The following is a 17,509-nucleotide window of genomic DNA, read 5'->3' as shown; positions in this document are numbered from 1 at the left end:
CACCCAAGTCAGTTTCTTAATTCCCATTCTCGATGTGCATACGTGTGTGCGTGCACACGTTTGTGTACATTTGTTTTTTCTTTTGGAATGTAAACGTCAGCATTATCGCCGTCTGGAGTTCTAGTTTGGCAGCTCCGGTCTTCCGTCCCAAAACTGGCTCAGCTCGGAGCCTATGACTAACCGCAGACTCGAGCCGCCCTCAACCCCCCGGCGTCTGTCCCGACCCATAAGGAAGCTTCATCCAGGGCCTACGGTTAATACCAATGGCTGCTCCCCGCAGCGTGTCATTCGGGAGTCTCCACAGCATTTCCTGAACTTGAGTGACTCGCAGCATTGAACAAATCAACATGACCCTCTCTATGGCCAGAATGGGTTCACTGAGGGTTTGAGGGTCTGACGTAGAGTCACAGCAACACACAGTCACTCTTAGGTAGGAAACAAAGTTAAAATGAAATGTGGCTGAATAAATATTGGAAGTATAAACTTAGAACAAAATGTTCATCGCTGGAACCAGACAGAGACGTTGGATAGTGTTCCCACTTCTGGTTGGTGGAAGGCGCTCATCTGTCCATCACGGTGGCGCTTGGGGGAGCAGTGAAATCTGCACGAACATGTCATTTTCTGCACACACTTGTGTAGAACTGATTTGTACATATTTGGATTATTTCCATAGCCCCATTCCAACTGTCAACCATAAAAATGTCTGAACCCAGGCAGTAAAGGCACATAATAATATTTTTTTGCACAGAAGGCAAAGAACAGTGGGTGTTGTGCTACTGAAAGTCAATAAAATGATTTCGATAAGAACCACATCGATATGTAAGAGGTCTTTTCTGGTTACAGGGACTCTGGTGTGACGGTGTAAAGTTAACATTAATGTAAAAAGAGCCGATAGGAGCTACTGAAGCTAAAGGCGTGGAGAGGTGGTGGCTGGGAAGAACCCCCAGCATCCCCCAGCCCAGCTGGTCCAACAGGTTCCAACGGAGGCAGATCAGAACGTTCTGGTCCTGGGAACCGTAGCGGGTGGGGTGGAGTGGAGGTCCCTTCATCTGCCTCTAGCCCTCACTGGCAGCTCCTTATCTGGATGGCCGGGAGGCGCATTCCCCAGTAGCCCTGCGCGGACCTGCTCATTTTCTCTCAAAGCCGTTTCTTGTCCCGTGATGTCGGCCACGGGCGGCTTTCCGTTCGTCAAAGTCACGTGCGTCGCTTCACAAGGGCCTCGGAAGCCGCCGTTGGAAGGTTCGTGACAGCGCATTCCACGACACGTCCGCACCCGCACAAATCGCCCAAGTAAAAACGTGCGTGCCCAGTCAAAATACGGAGGAAAAAAGCAAACAAAAAATCCCCCTTTATAAAAAAAAAAAAAAGATTAGGTACAGAAGAGCACATTTATTTCAAATCATCCCTCTGCCTTTTCCAATGGGAGGTGCAGAGTTACTAGGCCATGCTGGTCTCTGAGAGGTTATCCAGTTTCCCGATGGGCAAAACAACTCTTTGTGAACGAAGTTTGGCTGGCATTCATAAGAGACACACACACACACACACACACACACACACAAAATGGACAGTATACAGTTTCTGTAAACCAGCACAGATTTAAAAGTTAACAGTAGAGGTTAACCAATAATCGGACTGAATGAGGCTTATGGAATGACAACCTCCCTGAGTTTGTAACTATTTGAAATACAACTATATCCAGTACACTCATTCCATAGCACCTACTGAAATCCTCTCAGATCATCTCCCCGACCGCTTTTTGCGTGATGTACCTACACTTAGCCTTTACAAACACGGGAACTAAAAGCAGTCACAGGCAAGAACTTTAGCACGAGCGGGAAGAGAAAGGGAAAAAAAAAAAAAAAAAAATCTTTGCTGCATATGCCACAATAAATAGTGATGGTTTTTCCCCGTAAGGGGAGTGCGGCTTCCTGCGTGGACAGATCAAACGCTGCCGTACAACAGACCACGAGTATCCTGCAGCACAATGGAATAAGAGCAGCTAACCAGTTTCCTTCATTTAACGATGCTATTCATGGACCACAATAGACACACCATCTACAGTTGGGCAAATTACAACAAAAACCTCATCAGAACTTTATAGATTTTACTCATTGCTTAAAATCCACTTCTCTGATGTCACGAGGTCCCTTGCTGACAGATGATGACGCAAACGGACGCTGTGGTTAAAATCACCATGGTGACCTTCTTATATAAAAAAAAAAAAACACTGTCAGAGGCAACAGTCAATATTGCAAAGTTTTTTGTTCGATGAGAATAATTATCATAGGTCTCCTTCAGTTTCTTCTATTGGGTCTGAACCCAGTTTAAAAAAAAAATGTGCACATTTATGGTCATTGCATAACTTGGGTCTAATATCTTGTAGATTGCGTTGCATCAATTACACCTTGAAACCATGAAAACAGATTGTGCTGCTTTGGCAGTCGTGACAAATAAAACCAATCCGGAGGTCTCATTTTTATAAGAATCATATTACGGTGCACTTTATTAGAAAATTATGCAGGCTGACACACCTGACTAACCGCACTAACACCCGCACACCTCTGATTCAAAGAGGCCTGTGTGTAATAACCAGTAATATTGTGCAATCCACAGAATGTACATATTTGCAATTTCCAATAAGGATCTTTCATCCTGTATATTTTACATATGCTGATATATCGCAAGAATTAAGCATGGGAGAGACTTAACAGGTAATTCAATGAAAGGGTGCAATCCACACGCGCACGCACACACACGCACACACACGCACACAGGTGTTGGCTTCATCGCTGCAGGCTGCCTGGGGCAAGCACAACACACCTCCCCTCCCAAGCTTGATCCATTTTTAATGAACCTGACCGCGTGGTTCCTCGGACCGGCACCCGAAAAGAGCCAACCGCCGCCAGGCTGAACTACCGCACTTCTGAATACAGGAGTTCAGCGAGAAGTAATTAGGGCTTTATTATTATTGAGATGACCCAGGATTGTGGCAAAACAAAGAAAAGGGAAATAAGGAAAAAAAAAAAAAAAAAGAAAAAACTAATCTTGTTTGGAAGTTGGAAAGAAACATGGGGAAATTCCAGCTACGGTACACGAGGCAGCTACCCTGTACCGTCTTGTGAAAATACGCAGCAATGTATTTTTCATTATGTCAGCTGCACCTAGTAGGTATCCAATAACAAATAGCATTAATTAGCACTTAAATATTATTTATGAACTAATGGCAAGCTTGAAACTGTAGAAACGTGATGAAATGTGTTTTCCATCTCAAGCCAGATGGTACACATTGAGTGCGTGGCGAAGGCCACTCCACGCTAACGCTGCCGTAATACGTAGTACCGCAGTGCCGTAGTAGCGCAGCTTCGGAGGCACCACCTGCAGTGACACAATGCTTTCCAAGCTCCAGCTCAGCAATAAGGTCAGGAGCGCCGTTGCTATCTTGGGTGGATGTTGTCGAGCGCTTGTTCATTTCCTGCCTTGGGGGAGCGGAGTTTACTTGAGGGAGTGTGGGCTGGGAGCAGACCTAACAGCTGCTCGCAGGGGACCGCGATCTGTGAATGGGCCTGGCCCGTCGCGTAGGCCAAGAGAGTAAATAGTGTTAAAGTTGGCAGCTCTTTCCATCAGCCTTTTAATTAGCGTCCTGCCGGAGGTGGGCTAGCCATTGCCTCACGTATCATACGAAAGCCTCGGATCACTTGTGGGACGCAACGGAGCCCGTGGACCACTGAGGTGGTCCCTATCTAGGCCCAGTTCAAATCTGCTGACTATTGATAGGCCATAATTTCTCATTTTTATAGAACTGTAGAAAAAGACGCCCTACTGCAAGAGGGGAGTCTCCCGAGCCATCAAGAAACGTCCCGAACCTATACGGTCGGAAATAGAATCAAACACACATTGCACATAAACAGGATCTATATGCACCAAAAAACGGAACATGACTGCAAAATGACAGAATGTGGGATTGGTGGTCTCCACCCAAGGCATCCCACTTTGGACAACATCTGTCATAGGTTAGACCGATAACCTCTGATGAACGAATGTCATCCAACGGAGAAGATATCGCCCATTTGAACGTACCGTCCCGGAGTTGTTTCGAAGCAACGTCAGCAAGTAAATCATCAAGTGACACAAAACACCGCTGTCAAAAGGCGCAAAAGAGCGCATTCGTGTCATTCCACACCAGCTGGAGAGATGATTAAGTCCAAGTAAGCAGACTGGATAATATGCAGGTTTCCAGTTACATGACACCTCGCCTACATATTTTGGGTGGACTGTCATCGTTGTAGCCTTCCTCAGAAGGCTGGAGGCAGGGATGCTGAAGATGCTCCCACGCAAGATGCGAGTGGGAGATGCCAAACCTGGTAGGGGTTTGCAGGGAGTATCCCAGGGGTATGGCCACACCACCCCCCCAACCCCCCGGTGTGATGCCGCCATCTCGATGACTACATCCATGCCAGGTCTGACGGCACCGGAAGCGTTGCCTGTCAGTGCAGACTTACTAGGTAGGGCCAAGGGAGCCATTAATCATCTATCACTTAACAGGTTCCTCCCTAGGCTGTGTCATGGTGAGTGGAGCGTGGTGCAACCTCTTTTATGCAACCCTGAGAAGTCCGATGTGAACAGTCAAAAAGAATTTAATGTATTTTTAATTTATCATTTCCGGATGCTGTATTTTTAGAGATGTCTTTTCGAAAAATTAAGTCTATAAATAAAAACATGCTGGACATCCAGTCCGAACCACGAGAGTGGACAAGGTGCGGCACTGAGAGCTACTCGTCGTTCTTCCTCATGCCGCCGGACAGTTTTTTTTTTTTTTTTTTTTTTTTTTTGGCGGAACCTTGAGCTTCCATTACCTCACCTGCTGAAATTCTCGGGGAACAAAGGGAGCACAAGCAAGCGAGAGAAAGAGGTCAAGCGCTTGGAACGCGAGCCAAAAACCCAGAGCGAAAGTACAGCTTCTGCAATCAATTCTCACGCCATCCGTCCCCGCAAAAGGAGCCGAGACGGCAAACGGCTCATCAAAAACTCTTCGAGCCGCGTTCTGCCATAGCCGCCCCGCTCGACCCGACCCGCCGGATTGCGGGTAACGTATGGATGGCCGGTAAGCGCATCAGCTGCGGCCTGCTTGGCTTCGCAAGAGCCCTTCTTGAGTCTCAGCCTCGAGGCAGAAAGGCCACATCACGTCCTCCTCCGCTGGACTGAAACGACCCAGCACACTGTTTCTCCTCATTCATTACCTGAAATGCAATTACACCCCTGCCAGAGGCTACTAATTTCATAATTGCGAAATGAATCATGATTAGAGACCCAGCTATGCCAGCTGAAACCCTTGCTGATTTATTTCTTGGCTCTCCAACATAATGGACGGTCTCTGCGTGCAGTCCCCAACACTTAGCAATAAAATCACGTTAACGTCCTTCGATACCCTAAACGCACTTAAATAGAACCGTTGAAACCTTTGATACCGACGCTAATAGCCTTCGTGTCCCCCCTTAGCCGCCTTTCGGTCGTCATTACGACACAGCAACAAAAATCCAGCGCAAGTGCAATCCATGTTAGACAAAATTTACTGCTTGGGAAAATAAATACTCGTGGGAGTTGTGACAAAAGGCGTATTTTGTTGACAAGCAGGTTTGTGGAGCTCGCTGGCGTGGATTTATCAGACATTCAGGCCAAAGTCTGGATGATATTGACACACTTTACTACTTCCTGCTCCAGTTTTATTTCGAGATTGACCTGTGGGGTGTTTTAGTGAACAAACACTTGTCCGGCACTCGTCGACACATGGTCCTTAAAGTTTATCAATCCGACTACCAATCCGAACAGGGGAACTCCGGGATTTCCTCCCGACTTCCCGTGGAACAGACCAGCATTTCCTCCCTCTCTATGGTGCTCCTCAGGTGCACGTCGCCTGCGCTGCCCATGTTCTCAGGACTGGCAGAGAGCGAAGAAAAGACATAAGCGGACGCAGAAAGGCGAGTTGCGGCAATCAAACGGGACGAGGAATGTGGGATCTGAGGTTGAAGCAGGAAGGGGTGTGGCATATCCCTCTCCCCACCCGCAGATCTTATACCCCCCTCATTGTTTTTTCGCAGTTGGCGGGTGGGGTAAGTGCATAGGCCGAAAAGTTCGACACCAGTCCACCTCTGCCCAACTGCGGAGACACTATGTGTAGAACTGACCTCCAGAAAATATAAAGGCGATGATAACAGATGATGTCACTTTATAGAGCAGTTAGGAGACAAAGAGAAAAGTGGCTGTGGAAGAGGGTGTTTTAAGACTCTTTATGGCGGTTGAAATGGATTCAGCAGTTCTGAGGGAAGGAGGGGGAGAGGGAGAGAGGCCAAATCCACCACATTGGCGTCAAAATCAAGAACCTTCACCGAGGAACCCAAAGCGGAGGAGCATCGCACTCATTGATCAGGTTTTGTCAATATCAGGACACATTCTTTGCTCATCCTGAATCGGAGTGTTGATCCTGATAGGGGCAGCCCTTGGAAGCCAACAGAAAGAGACAAAGAGAGATACATGGGGTCACTTAGGCAGGCCAAACAACTCATGCCACAGCATTCTGAATCTGCTATAGAGGCTCCATGGCAGAAGTTAGAAGACAGGAGAAGAGGGCACTGCAGTAGCCCAGGTGACATATAACCACCGACACCAATTGACGGGGTGGAAAACTTACTGGCGTTGAGGTTCCCTTCGGACAAATGTATGGTTCTGTATACAAGGTCTTATTACTACATTATTAATATAACTGAGGCTTTTCTCCAAGACAACTTACAATGTTGGACTTGTTCACTAAGCTACGTGCAACAATCTACCGATTTACACAACTGTGCCATTTTTACTCTATCAGCTCAGGGTAAATTCCTTGACCAAGAGTACTGTTGTAGGGACAGTGAATCAAACCTAGATCACCTGCTGCCCTTTACCACAACTCTTCACCCGCAGATCAGAAGCGAGTATAGAGTCCCGCTAAAGGCAGAGGAATATAAAACACTTGAGACAGAGGTTCCCGAAGGCACCGTGAGACATGACAGATGTCCTGCTCTCCGTCACCCGTTCCTTCGCTCCCATCCGAGGATGTCTGGGAGTACGGCTTTGGAACGGCGCCCGCGGAACCTTGGCCTGCGTCCAGCGCTCTGGAAAGATCGTCGGGGCAATGCAAGTTAACGTCGAGACAGCGGCAGGAATGTGCCAGAAGGGAGCGACTCAGGAGAGGAAGTTCTCGTGTGGATCAGCCGCACGCAGAGCAGCTCTTTATGATGCTAATGCTCTGCGGTGGTTGGCCATCTCTCTTCCTTTTTATTATTTTGGAGAAGAATCCCCAAAAAAAAAAAAAAAAAAAATGAAATCAGCCATCAATGGCGCATTCATGACTGTGGGTAGAACTGTTTTCGTTGTTGACTGAGCTTTAATTACCTTCCTATGTACAGTTTGTACAACCAAAAGCCCCAGATGACTGCAGGTCCGGCGATTACGCAAGGCCGCCGAGAACAGCACGTGGGTCTGCTCCCTTTTGCACTTTTACACGGAGACAAGTTGCACCAGGGAGGATTCAGAAGAGGCAAAGTGACCCTGACACTCCTCACCGCTGGTCTTCCAAAGTGTTTATAAAGCCCAGTTACACATGTCTCACCCCTCACCCCGACTCCAGATACTGACCCCTTCCCACATGGCTCCCTGCCTTCTCCTCGTCCTATCGGCCCGACGGCCTCCGTTTCCATCCCCCACCGGTGCTTCGCTTCCCAGCAGCGGAATGAGACTCCGACAAGCATAAGAATGGTGGGGTTAGTCAGGAATCCACCTCCAGCTGGTGTCCTATCCGGAACCCGTCAGCGGGAGCAAGACTTCGCCGCCAGCCATTTGTACGCTGAATGACAGTTAACTGCCTGTGTCATCATGCGGAATAATCCAGTAACTCCAAAAAAGCTTTAAATAAACACTTTCTCTACTTTGTAATTCTTCCTAATTGCATTTCATGATCTGTGCCTGTATAAACGTATACTTGTTTCCTGTGAATAATTCAGCAGTCGGATAGAAAAACGCAGCGGCACAGCGGTTAGAACTGCGTCACCTTTGGACTTGAAGAACTCCGGTTCGAATGCCACCTCTGGCGACGGTACACTCGAGCAAGGCGCTTCCCCTCCTATTGCTCCAATAAAAAAAAAAAAAAAAAATACATACATATATTACCCTGCTGTGTAAATGGGGAAATGACTGAGTAGCTTAACGCTGCGAGGTGCTTTGTAGAAAAGCATCAGCTAAATTAATATACATAAATGTTATTGAGAAAAAACAGCACTTGGAGTAGTGCTGTTAAATATTGCTTCACATCTGCTTTACTCCTTTCTTGCCAGGCAGTTTGTGGACGGTTCCTTACTGGAAGTCTCTGGTCTCTGGCCTGCGTTAGGGGCAGCGGTGGGAGGTGCTCGGACCGAGCGCGATTGGACCGAAGGAAGAGGTTCACAGCGGCGCGAGCAGTACGCCGTGGGACCCTCCCACACGAGCTGCGGCGCCGCTTTGGAGTCGGCGCAGCTGCCTTTGTGATCTTTGCTTCCACTGAGCGGGGACGATCCGAGTGCCGGGATGGCCAACGGCATATCGCGGTGTTTATTTCCACGGATCCCGTCTCTGTAGCGGAACCCAGCAGACCGCGCTCCGAAGCCTGCTGGAACAACGAGTGAGCCCGGCGGCTTCCACGTCTTTTCGGCTCTTCTCAAAACATCCCGCGGGAAGAATGGGACCGCTTGCTCCGCGGCCCTTTAGGCGTTTCGCAATCACATACAACCGGCTCCCTCACGCATCGAGCACGTTCACACGCTGTGTTGGGAGAGCGGACTCCCGTTTCCTGCGTGGTTCCGTTGTGACGGACCGCTCCGCGATAAGCCTTGCGCAGCCTCGTGGCTGGAACGTGCCGGAAAGGGCGCAGTCCACGCCCTCGATCCCTCCGCTTCAAGTGGCTTTTCCAGGCTCTTGGCGCATCATTAAAGGATGGCGAAGGGACTCCATCCGATAAACCAACCCCCTTTCCACCTTCCCAGAGAAAACGCGGTCCGATCAAGCACGTTTAGAGATATTGGCACCAGTAAAACTGCGCAATAACAACACTGCACTCTTTGGGGGAAGCAGAACATGACCTCAGTTCGCTTTCATTTACATTTGACAAAATTATTAATTTGCTCCCCGTGAGCGCAGAGCGATCTTCACCGGACGGATTAGATCTCCAGCTATTCATCCATCATTCATCCGTCGCACAATATTAAATCCAAAAGAAGCTTTTCTTACTTTATTCCCGGGGGTTTTTGCGCCATGTGTTCTCATTTCCTCTATGGTATTTACTCTCCAGATTACACCGGAGGCCACCGAGTGTTTATTATTTTTTTAAAATAAAACCCAAATGTTATCTAGTTGTCCAGCTGAAGCAATAATTTAATAGTTTACGTTAGAGCTGGTGGGGCTGGTTTTGATCAGTGCTCGATGAGGCGTAATTACTCCATCGAAGAGCATGAACACGGTTTGCCCTTTCGCTGGGGGTCCCTCACATTCTATTTGATCAACTTCAGTCCACGTAAGAGCGAAGGCGGTTGACGCTCTTTGCTTTAATCAGGACCGCTCATCTCCCTCTGACGCAAAAGAGAGCTTGCGAACGCTATCCTAATGATGCCGAAATGACGGGAGTCGTCCGTCTTCGGGTCACGTCCCTTTAGGTCATCACTGCAAGCGCGAGCATTGACGGCAGCAACGTGCTACGTGGTATCGTAGACACTGATGGTAGGTTGTCAAGGTGAAAGCGGGCAACCTGTTTGGATCCTTCCTGGAAGAAGCTCTCCTGTGTGGAGGAGGTCTGGTGCTCCAGCACCGCCGTGTGGAAATCCCTCTCGATGCGGTGTGGAATGTAACCGGCCGGTGCCACACGGACCACTCCTTCTTGTCGACCGGCACTGTGGCTAGACAGTCGGCCCGGTCAGACGGGTCTTTCCCACTTCCTTGGACAATGTTGGGAGAAAGTTACACGCACGCTCTCTCTCTCACAGACACACACACACACAAGCCCCATAAAATGCCTCTCCTTCATTTCTCCTCTTCAAGGGATGGGCTTGCGGCAAGGGACCCCCCCACCCTTCCCTGCAGAAACACAGTCTGACCGCACTCGGTCACAGAGGGAACTAAGAGAACCCACAGAATGCGGCAGCGGGGAGGAGCAGCGTTGCTGAACGAAGCACCCACATGTTTCACACACGGATCTGGTCAGAGGGCCCCGGAATCCCCCTGCCCGCCCACACACACACACACACACACACACACACACACACACACACAGCCCTGCACACCTCAGGACCCCGTCAACCTCGATCGCACATGCTGGTTGAATTAGCAAAGGCCATTCCGACTAACCCTTACATGGAGGGCTGTGCGGAAACACAAACAAATGACAAATCTCCTCAAATGCCTCGTTCTCCGAAAGAGCCCCGGCGCTGTAGGCTAGAAATCACCGGCTCCCCTCACGATGTCGGGCAGAACCGTTCGGCGGCACGTCCGTTTCACAGCGACCTTCACCCGAGATGCAAACGTGTCGAGATTCCGGCCATTTCCGGCACCTCCTGCGTAACGCATGCTCCTAAAGCCCGCTCATTAGAACTAATCCGCGGCGAGGATCCTCTTACTGCGGTTCTCGCATCCGCGGACGAGGCGACGGATCGCTTTGGCCAACTTATGGAAACTGAGCCGAGCCAGTGACTCAGCACGCTGCGATTCCCACAATGCGCGCTTGTGCCAAATGGGTGAGTCCTATTCCCCCAGCGCTGGCGGTGTCCAAAAAAAACAGGTCTGATATAGAGAGAACCTCTAGTACTCTTCTCTTCCTGTGATTCATGTTAGAGATTTGATTTGTACTTCCCATGAGCTCTCTTACGTCTTCGCGTTACTCAAACCCTGAGGTTTCTACAAAGCTCGGAAAGAGGGGCCTTCCAGGTGCATTGGCCTCCCGCGCGCCCGGCTCGCCGTCGCCGGCAAGGGAGCGCCGCCGTTTAAACGCGTGCCGTCATTCACGCGGAGGGGAAAACGTGACCGAGTCCTTTTTGCTCATTGGACACTTTTCCCGTCATCAGGACAAACACGGCCGTAAAAGTCTGGTTTCAATTACATCAGTAGACAGTTTAGTTATATCGGTTACATCGGCTGCGGCTGCGGCTGGCGGAGTGAATAAAAAGCAGTTTTCACACCGCAGCAGTTCTATGTGGAAAAGCCTTGAGCGCCGACCAGAACTTTCAGGCTTATATTTTATATATAGGTAATATATATACACACTTTATACAATTTATTTATTTTTTAAAAAAAAATATATATTTTAAAATGTATCTTTAAAAAAATCATATATATAGTGTGTATATATATATATAAAAAAAAATCTCTGCTGACACTCACATCTAGTGGTAGGACCACCTACCAGCTGCATTCTTCAGGTTTGCAAAAGTGCAAAAGACCAGTGCGTGAACTTAAATTCGTGACCGCGGTCATGCGCATTTTACTTGGCTGTGCTGTGGAGCTGCTCCGGACCGAAGTTACGTTTCACTGCACCGCACTGTGCTGTTATTGTCAAGAAATGACTCTTTCATTAGAGCAAACAAAGACCAAGGAATTTAGAAGAAATGAATGGCACTAGGACAGCTGTTTGTCTTGGCACCACGTTTCCAAGAAGTAACAATCACTTGCAAGAGGTATTTTGCGGGAACCATGAGATCAGGGTTCAACACACCCCTGAGTTTGTTTTTTTTTTTTTTTTAAACCTGGTCCATGATGCATCTGGTAAATAACTGCATTACGACATCCTGCACGAACCCGTACTGAGCCATTTCCACATAACAGCATAAGAATTTGAAAACAAGCGACAACACAGCAAAGTGGGACTTCTGCAAGGTTTGAACCAGATGTTCACTTCTGCCCAAAACTCCAGCTGCTCTGGTATAGACAATGTGCCAAAGATGTGATAAACACACACACACACACACACACACACACACACACACACACACACACACACACACAAAACCCTATTATGATTATAACATGGCACATTTGTCCCAGACTGTTGTTCCAAGAATCAGATCCCACGAAATTAAAAACTGAATTCTAAACATTCCAGTGGGATGAACTTATTGTTTCTGCCCTTATTTACATAAGCAATGCCTTGCCATCCAGCTGTCTGTGTAACCAAAGTCTTGAGATGGATAACGATGATGTCATACGACACGATGACACCTGGCGCCTCCCCGAGTGACGACAAAGGGAGCCGGACGCACCGGCGTTCTCTCCATGCGAGACACAAGCACAACACTGGTGTCAAGGGGTCACTTCGGGGGTCACTCCGTCCCCGTTGATGCAGATGTGCAACAAATAGCCACCTCCCTTATAACACGAGTGGCGAGTGGGAGTGGCAGTGCTTAGCGAGTTATGACAGAGAAGAGCTTTATGTAATTACATTTATTCATTTAGCTGACTCTTTTCTCCAAAGCGACTCAGAATTATTTACCCATTTATACAGCTGGGTAAATTTTACTGGCGCAATTTAAGGTATGCATCTTGCTCAAGGGTATTACAGCTGGAGGCGGGATTTGAACCACTACACTTCCAGGGATCTGGCACTGTATGATAGCTACACTATCGTATTATAGATACATACACACGCAACACAGCGAGTTACGCGGGCGGACAGACAGACAGACCGACCGACTAATACATATAGAGACAGATGGGTGGAAGAGATGCAGTGAAGAGGACCTTTGGAGTCCACAGGTACCGCACCACTTCTAGGTGAACGAAGCAACAGGATGGCAAGTAACAACAAGAACAGGAAAAGCAGCCAGAAAGATTAACACAGGGGTGCCAGTTCTTAGGCAGGCCGACTCGTCGTTTCCAGGAAGCAGTGCTGTGGTGGAGGGTGGAGGGGAGGGGGGGGTAAGCGCTATGCTGGCTGCTTCTGCAAGGGGTATTGGGTAAACCATGCTCCTAATGAAAAGAAGAATGACCTCCCTGTGCTCATTGTAACAGTTCCCCCTGCACCGCAGCCAGCGCAAGAAAACAGCAAGAAAACAGGGAGATCGGATGCCACGTTGGCCTGGGGCTCCGAGTCCTGCATGCTACGGCTGGTGCTCAGATCGCAAGAAGAGGAAAAAAAAAAAAAAAAAAAAAAGGCAACGGCTTTCCCTCAGTCGGCACAACACCATTCCTACACCTTTGGGCCTCTCTGCAACAGCTGAAGGAACGATGAGCACAGGTCCCTCAACCGAAACACCCTGCCATGCCGTCCTCCTCTTTTCCCACGATCAGGCAGCACCTCGGGCTGCAAGGGCCACGAAAAGCCTCTCCAGGTGTCGAGTGAATCAACAGCCTGGGTGTCCACCAGTGACTCGGCCTTCAAAAAATGCGCCGAGAGTAGCTCAGCTGTGGCCCAAAGGACAACATGCCGATCTTCCCAGGGTCCTCGACAGCGGAATTCTGTCTAATCCGGTGGCTCTTTAACTGGCAAAGCATACGAGAAATTAATATGGTGAACATGTGGTGAACTGAGACCGCCGGCTGACAAGGAACACAATTATTTAAAGCGTCAGCCCAGCCGAAAATCCGTGAAAACCTACCGATGTACCAGTCAGGATGTCATACTGGCTAATATGTAACAGAGGAGCATAAAGCCCTGAAATGGACTGGTGTCCCATCAAGGGGGGCCCACCTTAAGCCCCGTGATATGTGGGATAGACTCTGGACCACCGGGATCCTGAACTCGATACGCAGGCACTGAACATGGTTGAGTGCATGGTACATTACTTCTATGACTATGGGGCAGGCAGCAGGCAGAGAAGGGGTTTGAACAGCCGTTCTGCACGTAGACCCAGGTTCCAATCCTACGTCCTGCTGTAGTACCCTTGGTAAATCATTCTAAGTCGCTTTGGAGAAGAAAGAAAGAAAAAGAAAAAAAAATCTTCCAAATTAATAAATAACTGAATAAATGACTATTTATTTAGGTGACACTTTTCTCCGATTTGATTTACCATGTCCGGTTTCTACAATAAGCTACTTAGTGAATCACTCATTTACACAGCTGGGTAATTTTCACTGGAGCAATTCAGGGTAAGTGCCTCAATCAATGGATTCATAATGTATGTTATGCAGGGCGTTTACGAGGGCGTATCCAACGGTGTTAAGCGCTGCAGGTACGATCATCCGTCGACTCCGCTGAGGATCTTCTGGCTACTTCTGTGAGGGAACTCGCACACCCTGAAGCCTCCATGTGAACATCAATCACCACAACAGACGCGGCGACCGCTTCGACGTGGCCGGCGAGCATCGAGTTTGTTATCACAGCGGGCGGCTTCTTTACATTCCTCCTCTCTGACAGTCCTCACACAGCCCCGAGCGCTCCGGCTCCACCGAAGCAGCCCGCTTCCTCCTCTCGGAGCCCGCAAACCCGTTCGCATCTTTGCCTAATATTCCATAAAGGAGATCAAAGCCCTAATGGACAGAATAATGGCCTCGCAGGATCCCTACTTTAACATGGTACAGTTTTGTCACGTGGGAGATTCTGGATCTCCATAGCTACAACTGGGTCGCACAGTGTAAACAAAGGAAAATCTATTTTTATTTAATAAATTTTTCCTCCAGACGTTGATGTACAGCAAGAAAAATGTCATAACACTAAAAAGGTTGGAGGAAAAAAATTTCTTTAAAAAAAATTAAAATTTATAATACAGTAAACCTCTGTGTTGCATGTGAATAAAATTTAGGCTCTTTTATCATGTTGTGATCTGCACTGATTTTGAGGCCAGTTTTATTGAGTGTTATAGGCTGGCCTACATGTGGATTTACATTTACCATGTATTGCACAGTATTGCTGAGACCACGCAGAATGTGTTCCGGTCACCTTCATTTTTCCGTTGCTCTTAAACGCAGCAAGTCAGGAATGACGTCAAAGCAAAGATGTAGAGGCAGAAAATAAAACGGAGCAGAATTTGAGGTATTGCAGCAGGACAACGGCACCAACATGCTTTGCACTTTAAGCCTTTGAAAGAAACCAAAATATGCAGCTATTTCTGGAATGTTTTCAAAGATGCACATTTTTTGTGGTCCAGATATACAAGACCTTCTTACTACACTGCGTGTTATGATAAAACACAGTAGGTGTGCAATTAAAGAAGAATGCTTTATGATATGAAATAATCAAATCGTAGCATATATGGTAACATCAATGCTGCAAACCGAATACAAAACTACTTATTAATATACAGTCGAGTTTGCCTAATGGTATGGAATACATCTGTCAGTATAACAGGCTCTCTAATGTAATAAAAGTCACTGATGAACTTAATCTGTAGGAAGTCTGGCAAAAAAAAAAAAAAAAAAAAAAAAAAAAAAGAATCGATATTAGTAATTCCCTTTTCGATCCCATACACTGGTGTGTCCTGGAAAGGAAACGTGTATAGCAAACGATCCTAGATCAAAAATTAGGTCTTTGTCAGGATAGCGTCACTGGTCAAGAAGACTGGGAAAGGGTAAAAGAGTCAAGAGTTGCCGGAACTTTCCGTAGCCGATGCCGCATCATAACTAATAGGTGAAATGTTAACAGGATTTCTCCAACAATTTCAGTGAGACACTATATTTTCAATTGTATTTTGCACCATTTTACATTTAGGGAAAAGCATTTATTGTCCATGACTTGAAAAATGAAAATTTACATTTCCATACTGCAATATCCACAGAGGAGTGATTTTAGGGTCAAAGAAATTGAAAGACTCTCCTCTCAAGGGCTTCCCCTCGTTGAATCAACCTGCCTGTTCCTGTTCCGTTATCACGGCATCGGAGAAGCCAAGCAGCCAACTGGAAACCTGTGTCCTGCTCCAGCTATCTATTCACTCCAGGGAAGAAAAAAAAAAAAAAATGAAAATCACACCCAGGCTACAGCTCAGTGAGCTTGTGCAAGCGCATATGTAGCGCTCGACAGGTCTGATCCCAGATGGGTCGTGATGTTACCGAGAGGAACAGGAAGAGCATTCATGTGTGCCTTGATTCAAAGTTTATTCATTCATTACGCATCAGCAGCTTCTTTGAAGCGTCGCCCCGTCACACGTTACAGCTGCCCCACCTTGACCGGCAAGCGCTAAAATAAAGGTGCCAATGCACAACAAAATGAGTGTTGGGATCAAGCTGTTCTTAAAAACAAAGCTTATGCGATTTAATCGCTCTCTCTCGCTCACTCAGTTACTGGCAGAGGTATTGGCCAAATCAGCAGCTTTATCACGGCAGATGTCTGTGTGGTGCTGCATCGGCACCCCGGTGCACCATACCTGAGAACTGGACGGGGGGGGGTCACACTGTCGATACTTCAAGAATGTGATGTTCAAGTTGTAAGCGCTATAAGGGTCATGCCTGTCACTGCTAAGCCCCCCCACCTCCAGGTGACACCCACATTCTGAGCTCAGCCACTCAAAATTTTCAGCGCACAGAAGGCGGGATGTCCTGCACAGAGCCAAGGCAGGTCCACATTCCTTGAACACAGTCAGCGTATGCATTGCAGATATGCATCAAGGCAGAACAAAGAACAATCTCACGAGAGAAAAACAGAAAAGCTACATGACTGGAAATAAAGGATTGAGAAACACACACACACACACACACACACACACACACACACACACACACACACATTTCTGAACCGCTTGTCCCATTTGGGGTCGTGGGGAACCGGAGCCTACCCGGCAACACAGGGAGTAAGGCTGGAGGGGGAGGGGACACACCCAGGATGGGACGCCAGTCCGCCGCAAGGCACCCCAAGCGGGACTCGAACCCTAGACCCACCGGAGAGCAGGACCCGGTCCAACCCACTGCGCCACCGTGCCCCACGATTGAGAAATATTTGACCAAAAAAAAAAAATAAAAAAATTCACCACCACTGCTTAACACGAATGGGTCTGACAGCGAAAGCAACGGCAGACTCTGGGTTAAGCACTCGTGTGAAGCAGGGAAACAGCAGGCTAGACTGTGGGTTTACTAAGACGTACGTGTAATTTACCACTTAGTGTCTCTTTCTGGACAGGAAAAAATGTGTGCAGGAAATGAACCCCAAAATGACTTTGTGAAAGTCCCTTCTGTTCCTTCCCTTCCTAGCTGATCACCTAGGCCCTTCCAAAATGAGGGTCAGTTAGCATCATTTGAGGTCAGAATTCCAAAAACCCAGCTGAAGTAAATCACGGGTGATGGAGCCTTTGAACAGTCATTGTCTACCGAGCACAAAGACACGCCCCCGCTCGCGGACCGCATCCGGCCCGTTTCCAACAACGACGACTAAGTGAAACCGGCGGAATGCCATTTCGTGCACTGGGGGAGGGGGGTTGCTGGATTTCTCCGTTTTCTGCTAATCCCTCCAACGCAGGCAATAAGCCAGGTGACGCAAGGCATCCGTCAGGCTGGGAAATTCCATGTGGAGCCTGAGTTGCGTATTCACCGTACCTTGCCA

The 17,509-nt window shown here is 48.0% G+C and overlaps 1 protein-coding gene across 2 annotated transcripts in view; it reads right to left on the bottom strand.

Moving 5' to 3' along the window:
* egfra (epidermal growth factor receptor a (erythroblastic leukemia viral (v-erb-b) oncogene homolog, avian)) overlaps positions 1-17,509 on the bottom strand; it is a 56,531-nt gene that overhangs the window by 21,794 nt on the left and 17,228 nt on the right. Inside the window, exons 1-2 of one of the 2 annotated variants that reach the window (XM_018757705.2) lie at positions 8,387-10,110; positions 8,081-8,158 (exon numbers count right to left, since the gene is read on the bottom strand). The exons of the other annotated variant lie outside the window; for it this stretch is intronic. Coding sequence (XP_018613221.2) covers positions 8,081-8,158; positions 8,387-8,606 — 298 coding nt within the window. The 5' untranslated portion in view covers positions 8,607-10,110. Of the gene's footprint in view, positions 1-8,080; positions 8,159-8,386; positions 10,111-17,509 lie in introns of those variants that run through there. 2 annotated transcript variants of the gene reach the window in all.

The sequence above is a fragment of the Scleropages formosus genome, chromosome 7 (genome assembly GCF_900964775.1).
Source record: "Scleropages formosus chromosome 7, fSclFor1.1, whole genome shotgun sequence".
Taxonomy (NCBI): Eukaryota; Metazoa; Chordata; class Actinopteri; order Osteoglossiformes; family Osteoglossidae; genus Scleropages; species Scleropages formosus.
Note: the sequence above shows the minus strand (reverse complement) of the source record. Positions and strands in the feature narration are given on the sequence as shown.